We start from the raw sequence: 25,610 nt of genomic DNA, 5'->3' as shown, positions 1-25,610 counted from the left end.
ATTGAAAGTCTAACTTTGGAACTCTCATTCAAAAATGTACTTTTGCAGTGAACTCATGTTAAGGTTTAAGTGATGTCTCCCCCCTTTCCTTTCTTTCACCCAGTTCCTCCTTATGTCTTCCCAAACCTTTCACCATTATGTCTGCTTCCCCCACCCCCACTCCACATTCTTCCTTATTCCATGGCAGAGCAACAAATCCAATGTAGGGATCATATTGATGGGCATTCTTTTTATCACACAGGAAAAGGCTGCCCGCCTGCAGTGATAATGTACAATTATATAAATATATTTTATAATGGTTATAATTTATATTTTTTTATATATTTATATATTGTATAATGCAGTTAAATATATATATAATAATGCATCTATAATGCACATGCTGCATTCAAAGAAATGTGAGTCAGGCGCAGCTTATGAACTGCCATGTGCATGGTTTGATTACAATCAATAGGATTTAGATGATCTGGGTTTGATGAGCACTCCGAAGGATAACCCCTGTTGGTATCAGCACAGAGAGGGGGGTATGTGCAGTGATTTTGGCACACAGGATTTGCTGGTGGGGTGCCAAGGGCCGCACCCATGAGCAGCACCTTTGCCTTTGGGTCCTTTTGTCCCTTTTTTAGGAGGTGTACGCCAAATTCTTCTTCTATGGCAATAGAGGGGATTGGGGACAATGTGAGATGCTGGTGGTGCACCCATTTCTTGTACAGTAATGCAGCACCAAGAACAACTCAATTCTGTACTTTGATAGGGCTTGTCCAGACGGGCGGTTTTGCAGCGGCTCCCAGGCACATGATGGCATGCCAGCTGCCACCACCATGCTTGTTCAAAGATAAAAAGGTTTTGATAGGCAATTGACAAGCACATGTTATGCACCCTGCATGGGGCAGATGCTGCTTGGAGCATGTGGAAGGTGGCTGGAGCGGTAATTGCACCACTTTACAACCATCTGTGTGAACACAACCTCACACCGACAATATGGCTTTAGTGCCCCCCCATTTCTCCTCTCACGCCCCCCATCATGAGCTGTTCAGTTTCCTAACTCTCCATTACTGATCATCTGCAGCTTCTTTATCCTAGATTGTAAGCTCTTCGGGGCAGGGTCCTCTCCTCCTGTGTCACTGTCTGTATCTGGCTGCCATTTGCAACCCCTCTTTTTTGTACAGCGCTGCGTAATATGTTAGCACTATATAAATATTGTTCAATAATATTTAATTTTAAATTCTGATATATTGATAGGGAAATACTGATCATTTACCTGGTCCGGCACCCACCAACCAGTATATGACCATCTTGCAAACACAGGAGAAACATACCAACTCCATGCAGTTGTTGTCCAGGGCAGGATGTGAACCTGAGATCCCTGTGCTGCAAGGTTGGAATGACTGAGCCACCACCATGTGGAAATCTGCAGCAGAGATTAAGATGAAGGTTGACAGCTGCAGAGCAGCTGAAAGCAACTTCTGAAGTGGACGGGGGAGTCACTGCAGGCTCAAATTGCATTGTGTGTAATGGCAATCGTGTTACTTGAAATACATATAGTATTTATATAGCGCCGAAATATAACACAGTGTTGTACAAAGTCCAAAGTCATGTGACTAGCTGTCCCTCAAAGGAGCTCACAATCTAATGTCCCTACCATAGTCATATGTCATATTACAGTCTAGGGTCAATTTTAGGGGGAGCCAATTAGCCTAACTGCATGTTTTTGGGATGTGGGAGGGAACCGGAGTACCCGGAGGAAACCCACGCAGACACGGGGAGAACCTGCAAACTCCATGCAGATTGTGTCCTGGCCGATATGAGTAGGATATAGGCTGACATGGCATTTGGTTCCCTTGGTTCAAGTCCAGATTTCTCTTTTCAGCGTTTTGCTGATTTTTGTAGGGCGTCCTCTTTTTTTTTTTGCATAAGCCGCATGCAGTCAGACCGCAGTGATTGGAAGGTCACGGGGCTATTGTGAGGTTCCCTTTGAAGCGGCGTGGCACACCTGCCCAACACAAATCTGAATAGTTCTGCCAACATTGCCCAACAATCTCCCCTCCTGACAGCTGTTCGCCCTGCATTCTCCTGCCATAATGGGGCTCTTCACCTCCATGGCAACCGCGTCCCTACAAAATCCCACCGGCATCTCACTCAGCTATGCAAATCAAATGGAGAGGAGGACGGGAATTCTGCTGAAATTGTCCATTTACTTGTCTGATTTATTAAAGCTCTCCAAGTCAGGGAAAGATAGACTAACATTGGAAAACCTGGGTGATCCAGCAAACCTGAAATATTTAAAAAAAATCACTTTTTTCATTCTGAAACCTGGTTTGCAGGATCACACAGGTTCTCTCATGACAGTCTATCTTCTCCAGTCTCAGAGAGCTTTCATAAATCACTGTGTCACAAAGCCAGCATTCTGTACAAATGTTCCTTTTATGAAAAGTTTTTTTAATAACTTAAAAAGTAAAATTGTGTATGGAAATCAAACATGGTAGACAGGAGGACAGATCAGAGGTCAATGGATGGAAAGCTGACCATGCACTGATTGATAGCACCCTCCATACTGATCATTTACCGATGTGCACCACTCAATATTGATCAGATTACGGCAGAAATCAGATTTAATATCATTTGGCATCTGATGATCACTTAGGGCCCCTTTCATGCCTGCGATGGATAACTGTGCAGATGGCTGTTCCGGGTTCATACGGTAGCAAACTGCAGCAAGTAAATGTGTTGGTGCATTGTTGTGACTTTGGGTCTTCTTCCAGAGGAAGAAAAGTAACCGCATGGCCAAAAGTGATTTGTCAAAGTGATGATCCACCACTGCCGGGTGCAGCCCTGTACATGGAATGGTTCACTGGTATAGTAATAGTTGGGGCCGAGCCTGCAGCAGTTGCAATGGAATGCCGCTCTCCTGTGCATCCTCCCTCCATGAATATTGGAACAATCATTTGCAGTCAATGTTTGAGTATAAGGAGATGATAGGATGGGATGGGGATAGGACGGGATAGGATAGGATGGAATAGGGATAGAATAAGAAAAGATATGCGATGAGAGACATGAATTTTAAGCAGGATTTTTAAAGCCAGTACCATCAATATATTACAATTGTTGAGCAGATGAACAGTTTGGGTTCAGTTCTCACGTAATGTGAACGTGCTGGAGGGCAGAACCTCCAAGAGAGCAGATGACGTAGGAAGGAAACCCCCTAAAAGAAGGTTCCTTCTGCACGCGGGACGCTGACTCACTTGCAAGGGAAGCCGATGGAATAGCAACATGGTTGTGCTGTTGGGCTGTATGTTCTTATATCTGTTTGAGGACTGAAGGACATGAAACTGATCACTGTGATTTATATTGAAAACTGAAAGAGATTACTCACTAATTAGCTAAACGGGATTTGAATATACCATTGCCGCCTTAACCACCTCCTTCCTTGCAACAATTTTAAATAAGAGGGCTGCTGGAAGTACAAACATCAGACTTTTCCTTTCCTTCCTCCTGAAGAAGCGGATTTTTTCCACGAAACGTGTCGAGAAGTAATTCAGAATTTAAACCCTTTGGGGGCATTCTGTAAGGAGAGGTCATTATATACATACCCACCATTTTATTATGTTGTATGTATTTGAAATGATGTTTGTTTTTAATGTTTAATAGTAATAAAATGTTGTTATTTTTGTAATATATTGATGGTACTGGCTTTAAAAGTCCCGCTAAAAATTGATGTCTTTCATCGCATATCTTTTCCTATGAATGTTAGGGATGTGGCCTGTTTAAGATAAAGAAATGTACATAGGTGGATGTTTCTTTAAATAGGGATAGAATAAGATGGAATAGGATGGGGTGGGATAAGATAGGATGGGATAGGATGGAATGGGGATAGAATAAGATTGAATATTTAATGTACAGCGCTGTGTAATATGTTGGCGCTATATAAATCCTGTATAATAATAATAATAATAATTGGAATAGGATAGGATGGGATAGGGATGAGACAGAAAAAGATGTGATAGGATAGGACAGAATTGGATAGGATAGAGTGGGATAGGGATAAGATAAGGATAAGGGATAGGATGGAATAGGATAGATCAGCACCTGTTAGATCAACTACATGCTATCCAACCCTTTGACATTTATTCAGAACAAGAACAACCATTTCTAGTCAATGTTTGAATATTTGCAGATGATCGATGACAGATTAGATGAGGACTTAGATCCCCCGGGAGGTCCTCACAACAAAAAACACGATTTTTGAAGATTAGATGAGGACAGATTTGATGGATCTCCATGCATCTTTTATTCCTTCCATCCAATACGTGGATGCATGCCTGATCAACAAAACAATGAGCATTCCCAATGAATAGTTGGTTGATATTTTGATCAATTATAAATCAGATAGCTGGAAATGAAGAAGGGCTGGATAATGGATTGGATAAACACGGATGAAGAATGAAAAGATGATTTGACATTGTTTGATTGATATGTTGATCAATAATATAGATAGAGCAGCATTTCACAATCTTTTTACCATTTCTCAAAATTACTTTCAGGTCTTTAGGGATCTTTTCCTATAATTTCAATATCCACAGCTCCCAGTATTGATTGATAGATGGGGATAGATTGATTTATTGGATATACAACACAGGCTGGCATAGGATGACTCAAAAAATGTTCTCAAATTTGACTTTAGATGTTCTCTCCTGGAAATGCCATTGAACAAAGCACCCCAAAAGGCCTGATTTAATAAAGCTCTCCAAGGCTGGAGAGGATACAATTACATCAGTGAAGCTGGGTGATCCAGCAATCCTAGAATGGATTTCCCAAAAGTCATTTGTTATTTGTTAGGAAATGTTTTCAATCCTAGACCAGATTCATTCCAGGTTTTCCGGTTGAAAGCCTTGGAGAGTTTTAATAAATCCGGCCCAAAGTTTCAATATACCATAACGCCATTGGATGCACAGCGCTCCATACAGAAGCTCAGACGTAGATACAAATTATCCTATACCTATATCATATGTATAACCTGAAACACTTCCAATGACAATGGGGGATGAATATGGCATATTGATCTATTGCACTCATTATCTGAATATAACCGCCCCACATAACACACCATCAGCTTCAGTGGGATAAATATTGATGATCACAACATTCGAGAGGCTGTCTGCATTTTTCAGCTAAACCCCCATTTTTCTCTCTCCCTGAGCGACAAAGCAAATAAGATGTCATTTCTGCCCATCGCTCTTCATAATTAAGCGGTCTCCAGATTTTACAGGTCAGCTCATCAATGTGGGTGCTGTCACAGCGCAGGACAGAGGTTAACGGCTTTTTTCACCTACACCACCAATCTGCATGAAGGATCGGCTGCCCGGATCGCGTCTTTGTTAATTACCTTTGTAGGTGATAAAGAAGTCTATTAAGACAAAGGGGAGACACCATGAATCACCGCACGCATCAAAACTGCAGCTTCGCCATTTATAGCATTGGCAAGTATGGACGGCAGAGAAATGAGAAGTTTAAAGGGGAACTAGGTCATGTGACCACAAATATTTGAATTCTTTAAAGTAGATATAAGTTCCAGAGTGACTTTTGGTTTGTGTATAAGAAACAATTGCCACCAGTTTTATCCTTTTGCCATTTCAGGGTTGCTGATCGTTTGCACCCTCCTACAACCATTCCTATTTACTAGCACAAAACAGTAGAGCATACCTATGCAATATGTCTGCACGGTCCATTTCTGTTTTAAACACAAGGAGAGAAACAAAGTCAACTACCCAGGAGGAGGAGCATTGACACCCTGCACTTACAGTATGTTATCAGGCCTGCAGGCGGAGTGACTATCCCAACCATTCAACTCAGACCGAGGACATCTTGTGGTGAAAAAGAGGTAATGCAGGAACAGTTCAGAGATGGTAGTAAAGTTTTAGAAAATGTTTTTGATTTTTTTTTTTTTATTTGATGCTGTGATGTAATAAATACAGATCTAACATTTTGCAGGTGGCAATGGCATGTCTGGTGCTTTAAGGCTTTCAAAAAGATGGTGGAATGCAGTGCAGATAGACACACACAGCTGGGGGGAGTTGAGGGAGGAATGTGATCCCTGCCTAGGGCTGTGCAGTCTTCAATCATCAGCTTGCGGGATGCTGGTGGCCATTATCCAGGGTGCACCAAGTTTCTATGTATGGAGTTCCTCCTAAATACAGCAATGCATTCTCTGCCAGGAGGCACCTTGGCATCTGGAAGCCCCATGGCCATATTTGCCTGTTCCTACATATGGGTTAGATGAGGGTAGATCACAAGCTTGTATTTGGTCTTGCCTGGTTCCTCTCAACTTTTAATAAAACCCAATTTATTGCATACTTTAGGGTCTAGCAATATTGCCGGGTCTCTGCTTACATATGCAATACAGACAGGTTATAGCGGGTAGGAGGAGCTGGCAGGGTGCTATGCATAGCTGCTCATCCATAATGCAGTGAGCTGGCTCTTGGGGAGGGGCTATGCAAATAATCTGGATAGCTATAGGTCAGTGTGGAGCAGTGGGTGGGCCTAATCAGGAAGTATTTGCATGCATATTGACCTAGGTAACACCCACATGTAATGCTGAGCCTTTGATTGAAAGAAGTGAAATTCCATTAATAAAAGGGGCGGGGCCAGGGATAGTCCAGGTAGGGAGGGAGGGATAGGTCATGCACAACATTTGCAGCCAGGAAAAGAGGCAGAGTCTGTCTTGCTGCAGCTTCTACTGCACATTATGCAGTAAATTCAGAATTAGGAATTTCAGTCCAGGACAGGAACTGGTCCAACTGTTGAAGACCTGAATGGAAGGCTGGAAGGCAGATTCTAAATTAAGTCCCCAACTCACAACACTTGTTAGAAATCCTCGCTCTCTTCAAGACGGCATCTTTATTTTTTATTAAAAACAAATAAAACATAGCAGCATGTCTAGAATTTTAAAAAAAGTTGGGACAGACTGTGTATATAGGAAATAAAAAAGAAAAAAAAAAAAAAGGAGAGAAAAAGTGAAGATTGCACACAGACAAGTACACCTGACACCCCAAAGATCCCCAAAAATCAGAGGCCCCTCCCCTGACATCACTTCCTCATCACAATCCATCCCATTCCTCGAGCAGCATTTTCCATAGCAGCATTAAAATTGGTCTTTCATGGCCATTTAAAATAAAATAAAAAAGTAGAATTTCCTTTGACATAAAAGATGAGCCATGGCGGCCACAGTTCGTTGAAAACCAGTTCATAAAATCCAATATCGTGACAGCTTGTAGCGCCCTCTAGAGGCACCTACTGTCATGTTAAAAGTTCATTGTGTGGGACAGTCATTCAGAGTCTGGAGCCTTTTGCTTTTTGTCGCTCAGTGGAGGGGTCAGAACCCCGCTGGGGATGGGAATGATTTTGCTTTCTTCCTGCAACTTCTCCCTCTTTGCTTGAGCTTTTTCCTGGAAGGGGAGAAAGAAAAAAGTTACAAAATGGAAGTTAAAAAAAAAAAAAATGTAGAAGGCCCCTCCCCATTGTTTCATGATGGGGGGGTTGTTTTACTCACAACTAAACCATATGGTAGTCTGTTCATAACAAAAAGGTGCTTAAGTCCCCCCTTCCCCAGTTTCTTTGGGTAGCAGGGGAGTTATATTTTATCAATCTTGGGTTGTTTGCTAACGCATTTCACCTTTTGGCTTCTTCAGGGGTTATTTCCGAGATCGTAATACTGAATAGCATAAGAAATAATTAAATCACTTATTAAATTAACACATAATACATAGCACATTGAATATAATTGATCATCGTGGTCTCAGAAATACCCCTGAAGAAGCCAAAACGCGTCAGGCAACAGTGAAACTATAACTCACCTGCTACTCAAAGAAACTGGGGAAGGGGGGACACAAGCGCCTTCCTTGTTAAAGACAGACTACCATATGGTTGAGATTTGAGTAAAACACCCCCCCACCCAATATTAACCAATGGAGGGGGGGGGGGGGAACTTCTACTTTTAAGTCATTCTACTCCACTGTTAAGACATTATTAGGGTCATATGATGTTTTATCTTAGTTATGATTGTAAATACAATATTGAACAAAGAAACCCCTGCTCTCATTTCCTTATTTGATGTAAATTTGTCAGTGTGAAGGGGGCTACGCATTTCTCTTTCATCTTACTGTGCCAAATACAGTATATGAAACAATGATTGGATAAGAAATAAAGGAGATCTATGCACGGCCCAATGCGACGTACCAGCAGCTGTAAGCAGTCCGTGTGTGTCTGGATATTGTGAACGTCCTCGATGTCCACCCCTCGGAAGAACTTTAATTTGGCCCGTTTCCCAGAATCCTTTATGGCCGTGGCAAAAGGCACAATGTATTTTATGCAATCTTCAAGCTCCATCCATTCATAACCTGGAGACCAGAACAAGCGCAATGAGTACAAAAAGAACATAGCAATGAGACCTTTACAGGAGGCCAAACCAAGATAAAACCCATAGAAATAGTTTATTAAAACTACACATCTCCTCATCCCCAACCCCCAACACAGGGGTATATAATACTAGTTCTGGGGGCAGATATCAAAGAGTAACGAAAAGGCCAATCATTGCGCAGTCCCAGGAAGAGAACCAAAAAAAGATTTAGCCCTGAATTTATAACATGGGCAGCATGGCGGCCGAGTGCTTAGTACTCTGGCCCTTGCAGTGCTAGTTCCCAGTTCTGATTTTTGGCCAGGACACTATCTGCATGGAGTTTGCAGGTTCTCCCTGTGTTTGTGTGGGTTTCCTCCGGGTACTCCAGTTTCCTCCCACATTCCAAAAACATGCAGTTAGGTTACTTGGCTTCCCCTCAAACAACTGAGCTTAGAGTGCAATAATGACATGACTATGGTAAGGACATTAGATTGTGAGCTACTTTGAGGGACATCTATTGACATGACTATGGACTTTGTACAGCGATGCCTATATAAATACTGTTATTATTATTATTATATATGATTATCAGATATTTGTACTTCTTCAAATTGTATAATAAGACCAATTACATCTTGTAGTTGCAGGGATAAATGTAGACACCTACACATACCAGCAGCAGCCTTTCAAACCTATTCAATCTCAGGTTGTTCTGATCTCATTCAACTTTTAGCAGTTTAAGATATAAAGTTTTTCTGCCTGTCCTATTGGCCAACAAAGTTGTCCATCACTGGCACCGGCCAATAGGAATGGGGAACAAGTTTCAACACTACCCAGAAGTGTTAATGCTTTGCCAGCCTGGCATGATATGGAGGAAGCCTCCAGCATATAACTAACCCCGACTACCACTAGAACACTTACCCGTCACTTTTTCCACCATCTCAGCGTTGGAGAAGTGGTAGAGTGCAGATGCGGCAAGGACGCTGTATGGAAATTCTAGGCAGCCAATGTCTAGTACACACAGATCCAGCAGCTGCAAAAAGAACAGAGCGGTTATTCCTACATCCCACTAGACAAATCAAAAGGCAGACATCGCAGGCGAGCACTTACCTCCACTATCTGTATGTACATCTCCTGAGGGTACTGTGGCAGAAGGAAATGCTGCAACTCCCTGATATAAGCTATTTGTAGGTAGATGTTCAGCCACGAGACCACAGTCATTGGAGATAAACGCCATTTAAGTGCCTGGAAAGAACACATGGAGGTAAATAAAGTCATGTCCAAAGAGTCAAACAGACCACCATGGGGCATAACATGAGTGAGCGGGGGCACAGATGGTATCAGGTAATTGGCAATGGTAGATAATGGGAGGAACAGCACAAGAAACCAATCAGCTGCACTGCACATGGGATATGCTATGAGGAAGGAGGAGAGAAGATCAGTCACTTGCTTCTCTTTTTACAGACAAGGGGAGGGAAAAGACCTGAAAATGTTAATTTAACAGCAGCAGGGGAAGTCAGGTCTCCTTTCCTGCCTGGTAGAGCTGTGCCAATCTCAGGACTGGACAGAAATGCAAAGCCTTGGTGGAAAACAGCTTCTGTATATGAAGGCAAGGGTCTGTGCCAGGGACATCAAAGCAACCATGCAGCACCTCACCTTCATGATTATCAGCTCCATGCAGATTATCTCATCTTCAGTACAAGCGCCGTCTGTAATATAGGCAAACTGATGAAGCTTTGGTGGATAGATCTCCTGCAAGAAATGAGAACAAAATTACTTCCCGTTTGATGGTTTACCTAGAAATTTCATAGCACCCCATAGCTCAGCTTTTTTAACATAGTGGAACCCCTTGAAATAACTTTCAGGAACCCCTCCTATAATTATAATATCCACAGCTCACAGTACATTAGTGTGGAGGTCAGTAGGAAGAATTCCTCTTACATTGCTGGCCATTGGGAAGAATGTCACTCTTACACTAATCCTATAGCAAAGTGCCCTCATTGACTTGTTAGTGCAGATGTCTGTCCAATGTAATACCTGAATTCCACCCATTTTACAGGTCTGGCCTATTATAGCACGATAAAAAACAGCAATCCAAACATTCATGCTCGATACAATAGAAAATGTAAACACAGCTGTGTCGCATGTTACAAAATTATCTGTAGCAAAATAATCTTTTTCCTGTCCGAGCTATAACGTTTGTTAAGATGCACAACACTACCCACCTCCAGTTTGGCAGCAATAAATAAGGAGGTGATGCCAATGAGCTGCAGGCTGGATTTCACCACATTCTTTTGCGTTGCCATGAAGCGGTCGAACAAGTCTTGTGCCAGGTAGAAAGTCTCTCGGTGCAGTTTATAAACCTCGCTCACCTGAGGGAAACAAAACAGGAAAATATAGAAATTTGTCAATGTGATATCCATTGCCAGTATCTACACCATACCAAAGAACCGCAATATGCTGGATTACATATACAACCAGGAATAATGCTTAGTGGCCCTGCTAACAACTTAAAGCTACACCATGGGGTCAGATGAGGAGAGCAGACAGCAACAGAACATTGGTATCTGAATAGAATTTAATCCTGTAACAGTTATTTCTAGAACGGTGGCGATCCGTCACAATACACAGTGATGGCAAGGGAGAAAGATAAGGGTGATGCAAAGTCCTCCATTTTGATAATTGTTATGTTGATAGAATTTTTTGGCTTTCTAGCAGCAATATTGGGCTTGGTCTATTAAAGCCAAAGACAAATTAGTTCAAACCCAAAATTTAAAAATGTCATCGCAGCTAAAGTATTGCAGATGTTGAAGCTTAACACCAGTGGAAGTATTTACATTATTTGCAGCGTCTTGTGGTGCCAAAAAAGAAGCAGGAAGATTGTTTGTGCAATTCCTAATGAGCCAACACAGACATTGAACCCCCATACACACTCCCATGTACAGCTATGGAGTCCAAGGGCTAGTATGCATGAATATTTATTTTATTAAACAGGATTTATATAGCTCCAACATATTAGGCAGTGCTGTACATTAAATAGGGGTCGCAATGACAGACAGATACAGACAGTGACACAGGAGGAGAGGACCCTGACCCGAAGAGCTTACAATCTAGGAGGTGTGGGAAGTATCACACAGTAGGAGAGGGATATGGAATGGTGGGTGAGTAGTGAGGGTTTAGGAGACAGAAGAAAACAGGTAGGTGAGGTTAAAGCGTTGGGTTTTGAATGCTCTTTTAAATTAGCAGAAAGTAGGAGCAAGCCAAGTAGGACGAGGAAGACCATTCCAAAGAGTCGGGGCAGCTCTAGAAAAGTCTTGGAGCCTTGCCGGTGATGAGGTTATGAGTGAGGAAGTCATTAGTAGGTCATTGAAGGAGCGAATAGAGCGGCTAGGAGGGGCATTTCTTTTATTAGGGCAGAAAGTAAGTGGGCCAAGAACTGCGGAGGGATTTTAAGACAAAGCACAGGAGTTTGAATTTGATTCTAAGGTGAAATGGAATCCAATTAGGAGAACTACAAAGAGGCAGCAGAAGAGGAGTGGTGGGAAGGCAGTGTACGGGGAAAGGTAGGTGGGAAGGCAGGGTACGGGGAAAGGTAGGTGGGAAGGCAGGGTACGGGGAAAGGTAGGTGGGAAGGCAGGGTACGGGAAAGGTAGGTGGGAAGGATGGATAAGTCTGGCTGCAGCATTCACAATAGTTTGAAGAGGAAAGAGTCGGGTTAGTGGAATTCCAGAGAGGAGGAGGTTACAGTAGTCCAGACGAGAGATAAGAGTGTGTAGAAGGAGTTTGGTGGTCTCAGGGGACAATTAGGGGCAGATTTTGGAGATGTTGTGCAGGTGAATGTGACAGGACCTGGAAATGTTCTGGATGGGGTGAAGGAGAGGGCAGAATTGAAGGTAACACCAAACCCCGGCATAGATATAGCCATGCATAGTAGGTTGTACTCTTCCTGCTGTATTTACCATAATACACAACAGTTTGTCAGGATGTAGTTACAATAAAAACCTCATTAGAAAACAAACAGAAATCAGTTTATGGTTGACCAACATCAAAGATTCCAGATGGTAACACAACCCACCTCCATCAGCCAGTCCAGCAGGATGGCCCTCATGTTCTCTTGTAGCTCTGGATGCTTCTGAAACAAGTTCTTATCCCGTGGATAGGTTCTGTCCTTGTGCAACATATTCCGCCACACCTCATCCTGGTTAGCCCAGCTGGAAGAAAAACAAAACATGTAAGTAGACTGATCATCAGGGCCAATAGAGGCTTGTTCAACACAGCTCACATTACTACAATTTTGTGCACAGGTGGAGAAGTTTGGAGTGTTCTCCCCAGCTCCTTTTTTTGGGCGCCCCACCTAGCACTTTTGGATGGTTACTGAAAAGTTGGGTCACAATACAGAGGCTGCCACCCGCCTACAGCTTCTTCCCTTCCAGGTGAACAAAGAGTGCTTATGAAGCATTAGAACAACAGGTCCTCTTAAGCCCACATTTGCCATATAGATGAATGTCCTTGAAGGGGTATCCCAGTGTTTATTCTAGCACCCACTTTATTAGGTTATATAATAGGGAGAACCAAAAAAAAACTTGGACAAGTAATTATAGATGACAGAGCTTTGGCTCTTCTGTAACTATCCAAATCTCAGGTCTTGGCCAGAGCTGCACACAACCTAGACTTGCATTCAAGATTTTATGAGTTTTGAGGCTGCGCCCAGACCATGACTATGGCTACAGATTCCTAGTAAGAATTTAAAAGACAAAAAATAGGTTTGTTTCTAGAGAGCATAAATCAGGCGTGCAAGGAGGACCTATCGGTTCTCATAATTGTTGCAAACACCCTGATTTATAGCACCGGGTTTCTCCCCCCCAACCCTATTAGCCGGGCGCTCCACCCAGCACTTTAAAGTAACCACCCGACGGTTTTTGGGTGGTTACAATACAGGGGCTGCCACCCACCTACAGCTTCAAAACATTCTTGGGGAGAACACTAAAGAATGCTGCAAAAATGGATTCTTCCCTATATCTTGTATATAAAGGAAGACACGTTTCCCATTAAACCTCAGGAGTATGATGTGTGGGAAGAAGAGGGATTTACATATTTTATACAAAGCAGAGTTGCCAGATACATCTGCTTAATAACATTATTTGTACCTTTCAGGACCTCAGATTAGAAACCCTGCACCACAATAGTCATGGGGAAGGAAAGGAGAGCCCACGTAACCCTTTATATCGCCTCTCACTGGGTCTTCTTAACCAAGGACTGCAGTCTCTGCCTCTCTTACAGATTTGCAAATGTGTATGCTTTCTCACGTTGAAGCCTCCAGCAAGCAGAACAATGAGCAGCACAATAGTTATGTCACCAAATCTTCGAATACCAGGCACAGGTAATGCCTTACATTGCAGATACACAGCCAGGGGAGGAATGCCTAGTACTAAGACATGCACTGCTGGTATTCAGGGGCAATTCCAGATTCAAATTCCCCCCGACTACAGTTTAGGCATGACAAACATGTCTCTACATTCCCCTACAAGAACATTGTTTTTAGGAGACCCGGTCAGGTGCTTAAGGAAATCCAGCCAGCACCCTCCTGCAACAGGCAAGGGATCATATACAGCAACATGCCTTCTACCTTCCCCTCCTTTCCATTCAAATGAACCGGAGCAATTGGGAACAATTATTTGCACATGTTGGCATAGTGATGCAGTTCCTGGACATATGTTACTTCTAGCTGTGCATTACCATGGTGCCACAACCACAAGGGCAAGGTGCACGTGTCACAGTCATTTATTGCCCCTGGGCACATGGCTGTAGTTTGCTTTGCACCCAGGAGTAACAAATGTTGCCACACCTCTGAAACACGCCCCAAGCCAAACTTACCTAAGCTGTGGAAGAGGAGATACAGACGTTGGTCGGAACTTGAGATCAGGGTACCGGTCGCAGGAAGATAAGTCCAGGGCCTTGTCTTCTTTATCAGGGGTGGGAATGGATCTGTAGAGTTTCTCACACAGTTTCTCGGTATTCCAAGTACCCTAAAATGAAATAAAAAAAGATTTTCACTATGAAAACCAACAATGACATGGGTTGTCTTAAAGCGTACCTAAACTCAGAAATTTCACTTTACATAAAAGGGCTTCCATCCTACTTCCCCCGATCTCGCGCCTGGGTCGGGTGATGTAGGAAGAACCAGGAAAAAGATAAGATGGTGCGCCAGCTCGGGGACGGATACCGGGACGACGCGGGACCTGATGGAAGACTGCCTTGCGGGATTAAAGGGAAGTAGATTTTTTGTTTTAGGCACTTTTCAGTTTAGTTTCTTTTGTCTTCTCCTTCCCAAAGGGTAACATTTGCATTTAACACCTCCTGAATGACATTTTCTTTGGTGGGGGGCTATGTTAGCGATTTTATTGGCGCTACATCCCTGATTATAAAGACAATGACACAGAATCAATGGAATGGATAGTTGTAAATATAAGACAAGGGTATTGTCGGTATTCTCCCTAGACCCTTTTAGTTGGGGGCACCGCCTGGCACTTTCCAGTTACCCCCCCAGCTGTTTTTGGGTGGTTACTGAATATTTGGGTCACAATACAGGGGCCACCACGTACAGCTTTTTCATACCCAGCTTTAAAAAAAATTCTGGGGAGAATACGGTGCCTGTAAGACCTTCTCCTTCTGTTAATGGGGGGGGATTTTCTTTTTTGGAGTGTCTATGCCGGCTGCTGGGTCCCTAAACCAGAATGGTCACGCCACATAAATTGTGTTTATTTGGCAGACTGTGAGGTAATGGAAGATGAAAAATGTGAATAAAACTCATCACATCAGATTTTTTTTTACAACCCGTCAATTACTTTTAAAGAATCCCTAGCCGGTGGCATCTACAGATATTCAGCAAGCTGCGAGGACTGCACAGGTGAAGTGAAGGGGATTGTGCTGAACCCGGCAATCAAGCCGTCCTGTGTATGCAGGGAAAATTCATAAGGAGGACAAGTCCGAAATCCTTGTTGGCTATTGGACAGTTCAGATGAGATTAGCCAATCTGGAATCTAGGAAAATGCGACAGAGCAGGTTCTAGGTTCCGCATTGGCTACTCTCATCCACAACACACATACTAAATTATTGTTCCTACAACATGTGGTCACACTTATGGTATGGACATATCGTAGCCATGACTGTGTTCTGTAGAGAGATTCTGAGCCCAGTTTGAAAGACGAGGTTTGGTGTTCTCCCCAGGCCTTTTTAGCTGGGTGTACCGCCAAGCACTTTTCAGTGACCACCCGGCTGTTATGGAAAAGTCGGGTCAAAATACAGGACCAGCACCCGCCTACAGCTTCTTTCAACCTGGCTTGGAAAAAAAAAAATTCTAAAGGGAACACTGACCCACCTCAGGAGCCCATTCACATGTTCTGGCTGCATGCATTCACATGAGCTGTGTAACATACACACAAATGTTTTTAAGCCGGGTGGTGGCCCTGTATTGTGACCCAACTTTTCAGCCATGTGGTCATTGAAAAGTGCCGGGTGGTGCGCCTAGCTAAATGGGTCTGGGGGGTGGGGGGGGGGGGGGGAACACTGCACGGTGGTGGTGCCGCCCCACCACAACACACAGGGAAGTGTGAATAGGCCCTTGGGCAAGTAGTTCTCCGAGCCTAATAAGTAACATAATGCAATTACCAGATCTTAGATGGGGTGGGTGCTTTAGTTTCTCACCTGGCCATCCTGCAAACACTTCCTGTCCTGAGGTGACAACACTCCTCCAAGGAGAGATTAATGGTTGTCACCCAGACTGAACTACAAACCTGTCCTCATCTCCATTACATGGCAGGGAAGCAGATTAGTAATTTGCAGAACAAACACCATTTGTGTTTTCAGTTCTGCTCGCAGGAAATGACCCCACATATGAGCAGGAGCAACAGACATTTTCTGAAAACTAAAGCAGCCAGCAAACGACAGAAGCAATGAACTACATTCCGTCCTGACGCCCAGTTACCCCAATATATTCCTATACACCGGGCCATAGGAATGAGTAGGGCGAGAGGCACATAGGGCTTGGCTGTGCAGGGAAGGGCTGCACGGAAAAGATAAGATGTGACTCAGACTAAAGAGAACATTCACTAAAGGTATGAGAAAGCAACCAATAGAAATACAGATCTAAGAATGAGAGCCCAATCAAGTGCTAGGGGGTATGATATCATTTCTCAGGCAGAGGGCGCTAGGGAAGCAATGAGCAGTTTGTGCCTCCCAGGTCAGACTAAGTGACCCCTGTAAGGGTGACATTCTTCCCAATGGCCAGCAATGTAAGAGGAATTCTTCCCACTGACCACCACACTAATATATTGTGGATTATAAAGGGGCTCCCCAAAACCTGAAAGTTATTTTAAGGGCCCCCCCATGTTAAAAAGTTGATATAACATTTGTCATTTCATGCTAAAAATATCTTTATATGAGTTTCCTCCATGCACAGATGCGCTGCACACGCAGGGCCCCGGCCTTCCTCCCACCGATCAGCAGTGACTCAGAGCAGCCAACATTACATAATCCTCCGAGCTCTCTGGGCCTACACAGACAAGACAGATTCACCCACCTAAAGCGTAACTAAACTCACAAGTTTCACTTTACAATAAAGCGTAGAAAAACTTTAATGAAAGGTAAAAATTCTGCTGCAACACTTTTTTTTCCAAAAGGGTGCAGGCGATCAAGAATGAATGGGAGCGCAGGGCCTGCCGGGATACCTAGGTCACACACCCCGGGGGGCGATGGGCACTCCTTCTGTGAATGTTCGAGGTTCCCTGGGATGCACAGGAGCCTTTTCATTAGAAGAGAAACATTTGCTTATCTCACACATGTGCAAGTTCTCCCCCCCCCCCCCCCAACTAGGTCACCTGATCTCGTGCCTGGGCCCGGTGACCTAGGAGGAACCCAGAAAAAGATGGCGGCGCCCGGTGTGCCTGAAGCACCCAACAGAAGGGTCCTCAGGACCGATCAACTGCTCTGTGTGATTGAAGGTAAATGGGGAACGTTTGAGTTTAGTTCCTCTTTAAGCTGCAAAAATAACCACACAAACTAGTGAATACACAAACTGAGCAACTACAACTCCCAGCAGGCTGCCAATGAGTGCAGAACTACAGCCATCAAAGTACCGGGTGCAGCAAGTAAAGTAGGGCCACCCAGGATATAAGGGGGGGGGGGGGGCTTCTAGAATGTTTACACTAAACATTCACCCAAAAACTGAACTCCATAATTTACAGGACGCGTGCACTCAAGTGAAGTTTTGGGAGCTGGTGGATCTATAAGTTGCATCGGACGCGGGCAATGCCCATTGGCTGGAAGTCACATGGTGCAGACGCAGATTGGGATCGGGAATAAGAGCATTGATTGGATGGATTTTAATAAAATATATAAATATAATTTGGATCAGATCCCCCGGTTATATTTAATTGACTTTAATTGGCCAATCGCACATTTCTAAGCAGCGCCGGCGCCGATCAAGCAGCAAAGTTACATATAAAGCGATAATTAAACATGAATTGGGGAGACGCAGCGGCAGTAGCGCATTACCCGGTGCTGGTATTGCTTCTTCCTGGTCATCTGGGGCTCCAGCTCCTCGTCGGGGTCCTGCAGAATCTACGAAGAAAATGGAAGACGGTGAGCGAAGATCACCAAGCGTCCCCCCACCCCCGGCTCTTTGTATTCACTTACAATAAGCACATCTGCCTTTCTCTTCCTGGAGCCGCCGGTGGCCTTTGTCTGCTTCTCCTCCGAGCTGTGGGACAGACGGGAGACGGTATAAGGGGGCGATGGGGTGATTGGGGGATGCATGGCGCAGTATGGGGGTGACTTACCTCATAATGGGCATCACAGGGGATCGCAGGGGGCAGCAGCTGAAAGACATAAGATGGATTGAGGGGTCACATGAGGGGTGAAGGGAATGCCAGGTGCTGGGGAGGCTCAAGGGCCCCTAGGAGAGGCAATGAGGGCCCAATGGAGGAAGATGTGTGCACACAGGCTGGAAAAGTTTCTATGGATGGGGGATGGGGGCAGGATAGGATCTCCACCTCCCCCCCCCCCCCCATGGATAGTATTTGCCCCTCCCACCTAACCCCCATCCGGGCATTAGTCCTGGCAGACCACCATACACAGTACGATACAAATTGGGGATCCCCAAATACCTAGGGGGGAGAGGAGACTTACCTGGCAATGTGGATGTGATACAAAGAGGGTGAATATTGCAGATTGGGGGTAGATCAGAGGGGGTTGGGGGCTCTCATGTCTCCCGGTCACAGATGGGGGGGGGGGGGGATGTTTCCCGGGCTGGAGAGGTTGCACGTGGCGCGGGAGCCGGCCGATCTGAGCTCGGGATAATGAATGGCTTTTAGTTTTGCCCCCGATGTCCCTCAAAAGCAGCCGAACCCCGGCCGCCCCCGCCAGCCCGGTTATAAACACTGCCAGCCGGGAACCGGGGAGAGGAGGGCGGGACTCGCGCCTGGGGAGGGGCTACGTACTAAGAGGGGCGGGGATTGGCGCATGGGAGGAGCTACGTAACTCAGGGGGCGGATACTTCCGAGAAGGAAAGATGGAAGCGCGCGCGCGCGCACCACGTGGGGGGCGGAGCTGGATGTAAACACGGAGAGGAGACGGTGAGATCCAATCGTTGTGTGTGTGTGAGAGAATTCCGATCCGATCTGATCAGCGACGTCACTCTTCTTGTATAGCGCCCCCTAGAGCCAGGGAGACCCCAACATCACAATGTAATAAATGATAATGTATGCAGAACAGCGTCCCCTATTGCCAGGACTGCTCATCTGATACAATGTAACACGTGATCACATCATCAGTCTGGGCTCCAAATATGGCATTCTGTGTCCGGAACAGCGCCACCTACTGGCACAATGTTATAAACACAAAGATTCCTCCAGGCTATGCTATGATAATATCCATTCTATGGTAAACACAGCGCCCCCTACTGCCAGATACCCACCATTATTATTAGATACCACCCCCCCCCCCCCCACACACACACACACCCTTCATTTGCAACACTGAGTACAGCAATGTTATCACCAATCCATATTGTGCTCAAAAATGTAATTTTGTGTGCAGAACAGCGCGCCCCCTACTGCCAGGACTGCTCATCATCTGATACAATGTAACATGATCACATCATCAGTCTGGGCTCCATATATGGCATTCTGGGTCCAGAACAGCACCAACTACTGGCATAATGTTATAATTACAAGGATTCTCCCCATCCTTCATTTGCAACACAGAGTACAGCAATGTTATCACCAATTCATTCTGTGTTCTACAAATGTAATTGTGTGTGCAGGTCAGCGCCCCCTACTGCCAGGGACTATGCTGCCAGAGACACCCATCAATTTCACCCTCATTTGCCCTGGCACAATGTAACCCTAAGTACAAAAATATAAACACCAATTGCTATCCAATCCCCATTGCTCTTTTGAATGTAATTTGTGCTCAGGACAGCGCCCCCTACTGGTAAGAACACCTGATGCCCCATCTGCCCTGTGCCTGCATCTAGTACAATGTAATTGGATTCCAGTCTGTGTTCTGTATATAGTGGAGCACCCCAGGCACAATGACCCCCCCAATCAGAAACAAAGAAAACTGACCCCACCCCCAGGTCTGTGCACCCCACATACTGTATAGATATCTCAGAGGTGATCTTAGTATCTTATAGTGTCTTATATTAAAGAGGACCGGTCATGATCATCAGATGGCAAACTTTCTAAGGGGTGTGTCCAGGATGAGCTGGGCACAGAGGAAGTGGGTAAAAAATGCCAGGTGACAGACTGAGGACACCTAGTGGCAGTTGGAATGATCATTACTTTGATAAGTTCCAGTAGAATATTCCCCCCCCCACCCCCCAACACTGAATTTCATACGGGAGAGTGGTGTCGGGCTGGTTAGCTAGACATTGAATTCCTAGAAACCTATTGCAATTGAATATTAGGTGACCCTCTGAGGACTTTATCAACTACTTACCGTACCTTAGGTCCCCTGATGAAGCCCTCAGAGACGAAACGCATCGGGTCACCAAATATTCCATTGCAATAAGTTTTATGGATTCATTGTCTAGCTAACCAGCTTATCAATGTCTCGCTAATACATTGCCCTACAGCAAATACCCTGGCTTTTCTCTTCATTTGAACCTAGTGGCAGAAAAAGGTATTGCAGTACCATATTAAAACTGAGGCAATGCAGCAACGCCCGATTGGTCCACAGGAGATTATAAAAAATTAGCAGACTTCACCTTTGAGTGAATAAATGAATGAAAAACATAATATTTTTGATGGTTTGTATTATCTGATCAGCATCCTGGTATACAGCTCTCCTAATATTTGATGGGTCACATGATCAATTTTATCAGCTGCCGCAGATCAGTGGTTGATGGGCTGCAGAGACCAACGCAAAGTCAGTCTGTTTATGGAGTGAACAACGAGATGGAAAATTTAACAAAGCTGACAATGATTCACCGCAGGCATATCTGGAATTTGCTCCTCTCACCATCAGGCCTATACTTGACCTAGATATGAAGAAGAAACTGAAAGGAGCCCATAAGACCGCTGCCGTGTTTGTGGTGACTTTGTCCTTTGGTGTTTGGGCCGGGCCAAGGTCGGGTCATTGAGATAACACCGGCTGCTGGAGAAACTTTGTATCCAAATATGTGGAAATGCTTTTTTCTTGCTCTTTTCCTTATTTTAGTTTTCGTTGCATGCTTTTTTTCTTCTCTGTGTTTCCCTATGTAAGGCAGAAGGATCGGGGCTGGTGGGAGGAGCCAGCACAGTCCCTGTAAAACATTGCCACACCCTTGCAGGCTCTTGGGAGGAGTTATGCAAATATCAAACTGCCTTCATGGGTGGTCTGCACTCTGGAGAAGTGGGCGTTTCTAGGCAGGCCGAATCAGTGACGTCCACTTGTGATACTGAGCCTGATGAAGGGGCGGGGCAGGGATGCAAATGCAGAATTTTGGGCGACGCCCCCTTGCACTGCACTCACAGGTTGTCCTCAGTCTATCAGATTGAATGATACTGAGTGTCAGTTAACACGGACTGAGGACATCTAGTGGCTGGCAGAGGTACTGCGACTGAGGCACTTTTATGATTTTCTTTTTTTATTTTTCCCCAGGCCATGAAGTTTTTGCAGCTGTTTGGCAGGCTAAAGTCGGCTATCATTGGCATGGTTCATGTCCGAGCTTTGCCAGGTAGGTGATCGTCCTGTATGTGAATTAGTTAAAATTGCTATTTTTCCGCTCATTCGCCTCTCTCCTATACAAATAGGCAGTCCGGGTGGTGGGTTACCGGTGGCTCAGATCGTGGAGGAGGCTTGCAAGGAAGCAGAAATCTACAGGAAGGCTGGAATTGTAAGGGTTAATGTGTCTTGTCAATCATTGCATGCAGATTGGCCACACCCATGCATTAGATTTCAATGTGTCACATGACTAGATTTAACCAACCAATGTATGAGTTGTAGGCGGAGTCTAGACTGCCTAATGCTTCTCATGAATGCTGCAGTCAGATCCCCCAGGTAAGGTTCCTGGGTGTGTCCCCGCCCACCTTGAAGTATGACTCCTCCTATAGGAGGGGTCAATACATAGCCACACCTCTTTCCCCAATTATAATATCAGTTTAAAACCCTAAGGACTGCTGTACAGGTCGCCAGATGACGCCATAGGTAAGTGGTGTTTGTTTTGACCTCCTGACCACCACTTTTCCCGCGATCGCATTAATAGTTGAAATTAATGCACCACTTTGGCGATCAGTTACCCCATTCAAGTGAAATCTGCTGTTTCAGGTTGGGCACATGATTGTCGGAATAGCCGCTGACACCCTGGGCAGTTTGTTGATCCTGGGCTGTGGGTGACGCAGATTTGGGCCCTGAAGCCGGTGATTTTCTCTTGTCAGGATGGCCTCATCGTGGAGAACATGCATGATATCCCGTACACGCTGAACATTGGGCCGGAAGTCACGGCGTCCATGGCTGCTGTGTGTGCGGCGGTCCGTCAGATCTGCCCCAACCTTCCCATAGGGGTGCAGATTCTCGCCTGTGCTAACCAGCAAGCACTCGCCGTGGCCCACGCGGTAGGTACGTAATAGTGGATAAACCTGGAATCCACCTAAAGAGGTGAAAATAAAATACTTCCTGAAACAAATGGAGTTTATTGTGTTTTACAGACATTGTATGAGCTTTGAGGTAAGTGTCCATTGTATTATAATACTTACCTCACCCCTATCCAGGGATGTTCAACATCACAGCCAATCCAATCACTAGAGACCAGTGACATCACAGAGAATGCAGCCAATTCATTCACTAGAGACCAGTGACATCACTGAGAATGCAGCCTATATTGAGTGTTGGGGAACTAAGGTCAGGTGGGGCGAAGGTCGGAGGCTGCACAAGTCCAGTAAAAGTATTTACCTTCTTGCCCCTCATAGAAATAATTGCCCCACAGTTACAAATAACAGTGACTATTGATTATTGGTAAATTTGCCTCCGTTATACGTCGCAGGTTTAGACTTCATCCGAGCGGAGGGTTTCGTCTTCTCTCATGTCGCTGATGAAGGGATGGTGAACGCTTGTGCCGGAGACCTTCTGAGATACCGCAAAGCCATCGGAGCCGAACGCGTCCAGATCTTTACCGACATCAAGAAAAAGCACAGGTGAATAAAGAGAACCTGTCACAGAACTGGAGCTGCTTCTATTGGTGGGAATACTCCATACCTGTGCAGAGCCGCATGCCCCTAGCCATGAGACCGCACTGCTCCCAACAGCTTCTGGTCTGTACTAACAATGAGGAACCAATCCGAGTGGCTCATGGTCATGTGATCATGCAGATTTTGCAGTGGCAGTTGCCATACTTATTGCCTGGTGCCTTTTTAGAATTTTCCCTTTTCTGCTTTTAATATAAGCCCGTTGATTAACCTGAACCTTTTTCAGCTCCCATGCGCTGACAGCCGATGTCCCGATCTCGGAGACGGCCAAAGCTGCAGAATTCTTCCTCTCCGATGGACTTATATTAACCGGAGTGGCCACAGGACATGAAGCCGATCACAGAGAACTGCAAGGTAATCTATCGGCTATGTGGCCTGGCTGCACTTATAGGTGACGTCCTTATATGGTAAATAAGTGTGACTGTCCAGGCCCTGTACATGTGATAGCGAGAACCAATCACATTGTTTCTTTTCAATGGTTCACTCAAACATTCACTTTGTGTTGCAGAGGTCCAACGTTCGGTTCGGATTCCGGTGCTGATTGGATCTGGGGTGACGGTGGACAATGTGAAGACCTACATGGACGCCAATGGCTTGATCATCGGGTCCTATTTTAAAGATGGCGGAGATTGGAGGAACGCAGTTAATTACGATAAAGTCATGGCGTTTATGGACAAAGTCAATGAGCTAAGAACGTAGACCGGTGACAACGGTGTCCCCAAAATCACACACCCTCCTCCAGACCTCACTGAACATTTCACTAATAGTGCAGATTTATTTTATACATCATTTATTTTAATTTTCACCATTAAATAATATTATTATATTATATAAAGAGAATAAATCTTTAATTTTGATTACTATTGCTTCTTGCAGGAATGCATGCGATAACACAATTATTATTATTACATAGCACTATCATATTACGCAGTGCTGTACAAAGTCCATAGTCATGTGACTAGCTGTCCCTCAAAGGAGCTCACAATCTAATGTCCCTACCATAGTCATATGTCATTAATAAAGTCTAAGGTCAATTTTTTTTAGTGAGAAGCCAGTTAACCCCACTGCATGTTTTTGGGAGGAAACCCATGCAGACACAGGGAGAACCTGCAAACTCCATGCAGATAATGTGCCGGCTGGGAATCGAACCTGGGACCGAGCGCTGCAAAGGCCGGAGTGCTAACTGATGAGCCACCATCCTGCCCATATGCACATTAACTCATGTAATGCACATCAAAATGCTAAAAATTGTCAAAGCACCCTATTCATAGCTTAATATTAGTGTCTGTGCCTTCCTCACTCGGTGACAACTGCTCCCCTAACATTTCATACTGTTGTCACAGCCACAGGAAGTAGGTGATAAAATGCCAAGGGGGCCATAGACAGCAATAAAACTAAAAGTTTTGTCTGAAATAATTTTTTTTTGGTTTAGACAACTAACCTATCCAGATATTTGGATATTTATTATCCACCCATTAGAGGGTCACACTTTGTACCCAGAGCCTGCCAAACTTTCAGAGAAATTTCCAAGCGGGCGGCGCCTTGTAACAAAGAATAAATCCTGCCCTGATCACGTGGTCAGCAGGAGCCAACTTTCCCCCATAGAGGAAAACTTCTCTAAGAATTCGCCCGCTCGACGCCGTACAGTTAGAAAAACGTAACCGGAGCAAAGCCAAGAACGAAAGCCACAAAGCTGCAAAAACGGAGCACACCGTAACAGGAGCATGCGCACTAAATACACCTAGTTTTTCCAATGGCGCGCTCGTACGTCAGGTACGTGTGACGTAAGGAGCGCGAGCGCGCCATCAAGGTAGAAGTCCCACCCAATGCTGTGACGTCACAGGGAACTGTCATATGACAAAAGTGAGTGAAAAAAGTGATACATTGTATCCGCGATATCCGGTGAGTGTATTGGGGGGGGGGGGCTTTGTATAATATGGGTACACTGGGACACTTATTATTCTATGCCATGGCATGGAGGGGAGCCAGGGGACACCTCACTGTGCTTATACGGTAGTGCCATGTGAGTGTCCATCAGCCTCTGTGTTCTGTTATGTCCTCCTATGATGTCATAGGAATAACACAAGGACAAATCTCACTGTTCTGTATTATTATATTGTTATTATATTATATAATGATGTACTTTGTTATATTCTAACATTGCTCCATATTACATCATCCTATGAATAATGGGCAGACGTGGCACATTGTACCCTGTGCCATGGCATTAATATTATTATTTCCTCATATGACATCCTAGGAATAATGGAGGAATATTTCATATAAAGCAGGGAATCTGACATTCCCTCAAACATTCCCTGTAGGGGAATCACCCTGGTCCATGCGTTTTAATAGCAAGGAATGTCAGATTCACTGTAATACAATCCGAGCCCGTAGTGTTCTATTGTCATTCATTTGGTTGCATTCTGTGTATCATCATCTTGTAATATAGCACCAACATATCACGTAGCGATGTACAAGGTCATATCACTAAT

General features: G+C 44.7%; 2 protein-coding genes across 3 annotated transcripts; one reads left to right on the top strand and one right to left on the bottom strand.

Moving 5' to 3' along the window:
- Positions 1-6,858: 6,858 nt before the first annotated feature.
- On the bottom strand, positions 6,859-18,863 carry CCNE1 (cyclin E1). Its single transcript, XM_072422459.1, has 12 exons — positions 18,578-18,863; positions 18,229-18,267; positions 18,086-18,149; positions 17,945-18,010; positions 14,267-14,418; positions 12,468-12,603; positions 10,618-10,764; positions 10,049-10,144; positions 9,503-9,637; positions 9,314-9,425; positions 8,233-8,393; positions 6,859-7,442 (listed from the first exon to the last, which is right to left on the bottom strand). The coding sequence occupies exons 2-12, from the start codon at positions 18,240-18,242 to the stop codon at positions 7,323-7,325; spliced, it is 1,203 nt and encodes a 400-aa protein (XP_072278560.1). The 5' UTR covers positions 18,243-18,267; positions 18,578-18,863; the 3' UTR covers positions 6,859-7,322.
- Positions 18,864-18,929: 66 nt separating this feature from the next.
- LOC140338292 (uncharacterized protein F13E9.13, mitochondrial-like) lies at positions 18,930-23,972 on the top strand. Of its 2 annotated transcripts, XM_072422455.1 has the most exons (7): positions 18,930-19,023; positions 21,533-21,608; positions 21,685-21,767; positions 22,309-22,489; positions 22,914-23,064; positions 23,342-23,469; positions 23,624-23,972. In XM_072422455.1, exons 2-7 carry the CDS (start codon positions 21,536-21,538, stop codon positions 23,812-23,814), a joined length of 807 nt encoding a protein of 268 aa, XP_072278556.1. In that variant the 5' UTR covers positions 18,930-19,023; positions 21,533-21,535; the 3' UTR covers positions 23,815-23,972. The 2 variants fall into 2 exon arrangements, with proteins under 2 accessions (XP_072278556.1, XP_072278557.1); XM_072422456.1 differs by lacking the exon at positions 21,685-21,767 and having other exon boundaries at positions 18,932-19,023.
- Positions 23,973-25,610: the final 1,638 nt, after the last annotated feature.

The sequence above is a fragment of the Pyxicephalus adspersus genome, chromosome 9, assembly GCF_032062135.1.
Source record: "Pyxicephalus adspersus chromosome 9, UCB_Pads_2.0, whole genome shotgun sequence".
NCBI lineage: Eukaryota > Metazoa > Chordata > Amphibia > Anura > Pyxicephalidae > Pyxicephalus > Pyxicephalus adspersus.
This window is presented reverse-complemented; position numbering and strand designations above follow the sequence as displayed.